The sequence below is a fragment of the Antechinus flavipes genome, chromosome 6, assembly GCF_016432865.1.
Source record: "Antechinus flavipes isolate AdamAnt ecotype Samford, QLD, Australia chromosome 6, AdamAnt_v2, whole genome shotgun sequence".
NCBI classification, from domain to species: Eukaryota; Metazoa; Chordata; class Mammalia; order Dasyuromorphia; family Dasyuridae; genus Antechinus; species Antechinus flavipes.
Genome location: NC_067403.1, coordinates 251,285,059 through 251,291,058, shown reverse-complemented (window position 1 = coordinate 251,291,058; position 6,000 = coordinate 251,285,059). Strand labels below are relative to the sequence as shown.

The window sequence follows — 6,000 nt, the reverse complement described above, 5'->3', positions numbered from 1 at the left end:
CAATTGATAAATGACGGACAAAAGCAGCTACACCCAAAGAAAGAACACTGGGAAACGAATGTGAACTATCTGCATTTTTGTTTTTCTTCCCGGATTATTTATACCTTCTGAATCCAATTCTCCCTACGCAACAAGAGAACTGTTCGGTTCTGCAAACATATATTGTATCTAGGATATACTGCAACATATCCAACATATAAAGGACTGCTTGCCATCTAGGGGAGGGGGTGGAGGGAGGGAGGGGAAAAAAATCGGAACAGAAATGAGTGTCAATATAATGTAATTATTAAATAAAAAACCTAAAAAAAAAAAAAAAAAAAAAAAAAAGAAATAGATGAAATTCACTTATTTCGTTGAATGTCCATCTTCTTCCCTGGAAAAAGATGCTCAATCTCGCTGGGTAAGTTATTTTTGGTTGCATACCAAGTTCCTTAGCCTTTCGGAATATCATATTCCAGGCCCTTCGATCCTTTAATGTGGATGCTGCCAGATCCTGGGTGATCCTTATTGTGGCTCCTTGATACTTGAATTGGGTTTTTCTAGCCGCTTGCAGTATTTTTTCCTTTGCCTGAGGGTTCTGGCATTTGGCCACTATATTCTTGGTGTTTTGATTTTAGGATCCCTTTCAGTAGGGGATCAATGAATTCTTTCAATGTCTATTTTACCTTCTGTTTCTATGACTTCTGGGCAGTTCTCTTTGATAATTTCCTGAAAATAGTGTCCAGGCTCTTTTTTTCATCATACTTTTCTGGAAGTCCTATGATTCTCAGGTTGTCTCTCCTGGATCTGTTTTCCAGGTCTGTTTTCTTCCCCAGAAGGTATTTCACATTTTTTTCCATTGTTTGATTTTTTTGGATTTGCTTGACTGATTCTTCTTGTCTCCTCGAGTCATTCAATTCCAATTTTTCGACCCTGATTTTCAGTGAGGTATTTTCTTCACTCACTTTTTAAAGATCTTTTTCTAATTGTCTAATTGAGTTCTTTTGTTCTGTGGAATTTTTTTCCATTTCGCCAATTTTGTTTTCCAGTTCACCAATCCTATTTTTCAAGGATTTGGTTTCTTTATCCACTCTCTCTTTAACTGACTTCTCCAGGCTCTTTTGCCAAGCCTCCCTCTCCTTTTCCCATTTTTCTTCTAGCTCCCTTGTGAGAGCCTTTTTAATTTCCTCCATGAGATTCATCTGTGCTGAGGAACATATGATCTCCTCCTTTGGGGATTCACCTGGAGACTGTTTGTTTTTAGTCTCCTCAGGATTTGGAGTCTGCTCTTTATCTGTATAAAAGCTGTCCAGGGTTAAATTCTTTTTCAGTTTCTTGCTCATTCTGTCTAATTATCAAAGACAAACTATCAAAGAAACAGAAGGAAAAAAACCCCTTGAATGGAGGCTGCTTTCTTTGGGGGAGGGGCAGGGTATTAGTGAGGCACGGGTCCTACTGTGCTATGGCGCCTGCGCGCTGAGATCCGAGCGCTCTGAGATCCGAGCGCTCTGAGATCGGAGCGGGCTGAGACACTGTGGGGGAGGGGTGGCCAGGTCCCGAGAGACTCCAGCTGTTTGGGGTTGTATTCTTCACCCCCGGTGTTTTTAGCTTCTCTGCTGGGCTGCTGACTTGCTGCCGGAGCAAAGTATCTAATCCTGTAGCAAAGCTCTCCCCGCAGAGACGGCTGCGATCACGCCCCACCCCCTCTCCGCTCTACTCGGCTCTGAGCTGCTATCTGTGCTCTCGCTGCAGCTGCTGCCCGCAGACTGCTTCCGATTCAAATACCGTCCCCGCCCTCGCGCAAAAACAGACCTTTCTTGACGAATCTCAAGGATGGTTTCTCTTGGTAAGTAATTGTATGATTTTTTTTCAGTCGAGCATTAATTCAGAGGCATGAAATGAAATGAATAGTGAGAGAAAAACACGGAGGTTACACAACAGTGTATTTCCTCTCCGCCATCTTGGCCGGAAGTTCCTCCATTATCTCTCAAGGATTGCCCAAATTCTTCTTTGTCTCCATGATACCATCCGTCCATCTTCTTCTCTCCCATGTACTTTTCTTTTCGCCTACAATATTGCTCTATAGCAGCATCTGTTCCAGTGAGTTCAATCTTTCCATCGTATACACTGATTTTTCAAGATTCTGCTTCAATATTTGACCTTCTACTGAATAATCTCAATTGATTTCTGGAACAACTGATATATTTGTCATTTACTGTTCCAGAGACTGTCAAAAGTCTTTTCCTGACCCAAAATTCCAAAGTGTCAGTTCTGGAGGGCTCAGACTTCTTTACATTCAACCCTTAAAAGCTGAGTTTTACCAAGTTCAATTGAATTTGGGTCTCCCTTTCCCTATGTCATTGATTTACCTTTTTATTGTTAACAAATATCAAATCATTTCAATTTGTATAGTTGATAATATGGTTTGAGGTTTGTGAATTTCTTTCCTTCCCTTTTCTCTTGACATTTTCTTTCACATTTCCCTTCACATTCCAGATCAGATATTTCTTCAGATGAATTAGGTTTAAATAGTATTAGATATTTGAATATTTGGTAATCTCTAAACTGATTTTCCTAGTGTGACCTTTACTTATTTACTCACATATCAATCAAACTGCCCAAGTTTACTTCATATTCTGGTAATATCACATCATAAATGAATTAATTAAAGTCTTCTCTTTACTGAATTATCTTGGTTGGTCTAATCATGAACAATTAAAATTTATCCAGTTACTTAATTCTTTCTGTATTTGTGTGAGGAGTTTTCTCAGACTCTCAAATGTTTTGTACAGTCTATAATGTTATTAACAAAAAATGTGTCTTTCTCTAGCTTCCTACATCATTTGATGATTGACAAACAGAATTGTTAGTGATCTTTATGGATTTATCTCCTATCCTGCCATTTTGCTGAAATGACTCATTATTTCAATTTGTTTTTCAGTTGACTTTTTAGAGTTTCCTAGGGAAAAAAAATCACATCATCTGTAAAAAGTGATAGACACATTTTGTCCTCTTCTTGATCAACCTTGATTTGTTAAACCTCATTGACACAGAGATGGGAAATTGTATGGGTCTACTTCTGAAAGTAAGACAATTAAGGTTTTCCCAGGCTAATGGGAATGGAGTATTTTCTGGCCTAGAAAAGAGAATTTGGAACTGGAGATTCATGGCAGGACATAGTTTCCACTTGGTCTCGTAGTAAGATGACACTCATTTCCTGTCAAGAAAGCATAAAGAACTGAGTTCAAAAGTTTCTAAATGTGTAGAAGGCAAAAGAATTGTAGGTTTGTGGCATATTTGGGAATGAGAGGAGAGGAGATCCAAGAGTTCTGAGAATGTCTGGAATGCCAGGTTGGGGACACTAAATTTAGACACAGTTTCTAGAATTACTTAGGAATCAGTTCTTGAATTTTTGTCCTTCTTCTCTTCAGAGTTTTACTTTTGTTTTATATTATTTCTAGAAGAGCGCTGATTTGTAAATTTCTCTATTATCAACCTGGGGAATCTCCTGTTGCTTTTGAAGGGAATATTCATTTTAAAAAAGAAAGAAAGAAAGAAGAGATCTGGGCAGGGGAATTTTTGTAAATTTTTTTTATTGAACAAATATTAGTGCATTTACATAAAATACTACATCCTATACCTTGTTGTTGGTAGTCATAATGGTGTTTTGTTGTTTTTTTTTTAAGAGCAAGTCACAGAATTTCAGCCATCAATTTTCCTTAGAAGTATCTAAACCCGGATATATATTCAAAGATCTCAGAGTTTGTAATAATAGGTGATACAACGAATAAATAATATGACCACTAAAATATTCTAGTTGAAGGCCATTTCTTGAAGAAAGAAAAGACTAGTATTATTCCTGCATTTTTATAGTCTCATTTTTATTATTCCATGGCAATGAACTACTTATATGCCCAAGCTATTGTTAAAAGATGTATTTGATGGAAATAATAAGGCTTTGGAACAGATTTCTAGATCCAATGATCACTCTACAATTCATTAATTAATGGAAAAGTGATTGGCTAAATAATTTCGAGTCCATATTCACTAGTTAGAAACCATTCAACTCAGCAAAATAATTACCATTTTCCCATAAATCTTCTATCATAGATAGGTTCAATTCACTCAGAAATATTTGTTAACAATATAATTCAAGCAAACTGGGGGGAAATTAAAGTTCTAATTTTCCAAGCAACACATCAATGATTCAGAATGCTGGATGAACTTATTAAAGTTGAGGCTTGGAAAGCAAACAGTCATTTACTTAAATTCCACAATTATTTTCCACCAATATTGAAAAATGTCATTCACATATAATCTGCTATCTGTAAACTAATTCAAAATAACAAGCGATCCCATTCTACCTGTATTCTTACATCAGGCAATAGAATGCTTGCAAAAGGCTATTATGTTGAAATAAAAACCAATGGTGAATATCAGAGAAAACAGAGGCAAATGAATGAGAAGCCTTTAACATTTTATTATGACTGGATCAAAGGAGCTCCTTGACTGTGATTGGCGAGCTTTAGAAGACCTGGCTTCTGAGGGAGTTGCTTTCGTTTTAAGTATCCCCCGAGTATTTTGTTCTATTCTTAGAAGGATCACATAGCACTTGGGAGCAAAGATGCAAGTGAGAATCCCAGCACTGGAGGTCAAAATGGCAAAGACTTCCAAGGCCACAATGGCCTTGCCCTTGGAGCTCTGGTACGAGGGCAGGAAGGAGATCCAGACACTGCAGAACACAAGCATGCTGAAGGTCAGGAACTTGGCTTCGTTGAAAGTGTCTGGCAGGTTCCTGGCCAGGAAAGCCATGGTGAAGCTCGCTAAGGCCAGCAAGGCCATGTAGCCCAGGACACAGTAGAAGATGAGGAGGGAGCCCTCGTTGCACTGGATGATAATGGAGCCAGGCTCAGAGTGGATGTCCAGCTCCAAGAACGGGGGGGATGTTCCAAGCCAGATGCCACAGAGACACATTTGGATGAGGGTGCAGGTGAAAATGAGAGAGTAAGATGGTGTGGATCCCAGCCAGTTCCGGAGCCTGCTCCCAGGTTTGGTGGCCCTGAAGGCCAGAACCACAGTGATGGTTTTAGCCAAAATGGATGAAACGGCCACTGTGAAGACAACTGCGAATGTGGTTTGGCGCAGCAGGCAGGTGGCTGTGGTAGGATGGCCGATGAAGAGCAAGGAGCAGAGGAAGCAGAGGCTGAGGGAGACCAGCAGAGTGTAGCTGAGACTGCGGTTATTGGCTTTGACTATGGGGGTGTCTCTGTGCTTCAGAAAGATCCCCAAGACTGACACAGTGAGGAGGGAGAAGCAGATGGCTGCACAGGCCAGAGTCATTCCCAGAGGTTCCTCATAGGCCAGGAAGGTCACAGTCCTGGGGAGGCAATGATCTCTTTCCCTATTAGGATATTGATCTTCAGGGCACTGGAGGCACTGCTCTGCATCTGTGAATAACAATAAAATCATGCTATATCCCAGAATGACCAGATTTTTGTCTCCTATAAAGCACAGTGTTATTCATTTCATACTGAGCTCCATCTTATTTTTGGACTCCTTCCTAAGTAACAAGGAAAAATGTTCTAAAGGAGGAATCAAATAAAGATACATTTCAGTTTCTTTGTTTCTCCACATATAGATAAAATAATGTGTTGAAATTATTTATTTCATATCAGATTTGCTAAACAAAAATTCAAACTCCCTGCAATCCATTAATTTGAAACCCCTTACAATGAGTCCAAAAGGGTCCTTTTATACACAGTCCAATACTTTAAGAACAGAAATGAAACACTGATACCATAGAGGAAGGTCAAGAATTGGTTTTTAAAAATTAGGTTAAAAAGATTTTTTGTTGTATTTCTCTGAATGTAAGGTTAAAGAAACAAGCCATTCTCCAATTGGCACATGGTCCAAGAAAATGAACAATTTTCAGAAGAAGAAATTACAACCATTTTTAATCATACAAAAAAAATGCTCTAAATCATTATTGATTAGAAAAATCCAAATTAAGACAACTCTGCA

General features: G+C 38.8%; 1 protein-coding gene across 1 annotated transcript in view; it reads right to left on the bottom strand.

The window, feature by feature from the left end:
• Positions 1 to 4,449: 4,449 nt before the first annotated feature.
• LOC127541679 (vomeronasal type-2 receptor 26-like) overlaps positions 4,450 to 6,000 on the bottom strand; it is a 32,268-nt gene continuing 30,717 nt past the window's right edge. The window contains exon 6 of the mRNA XM_051966895.1: positions 4,450 to 5,426. Coding sequence (XP_051822855.1) covers positions 4,450 to 5,426 — 977 coding nt within the window. The remainder of the gene's footprint in view (positions 5,427 to 6,000) is intronic.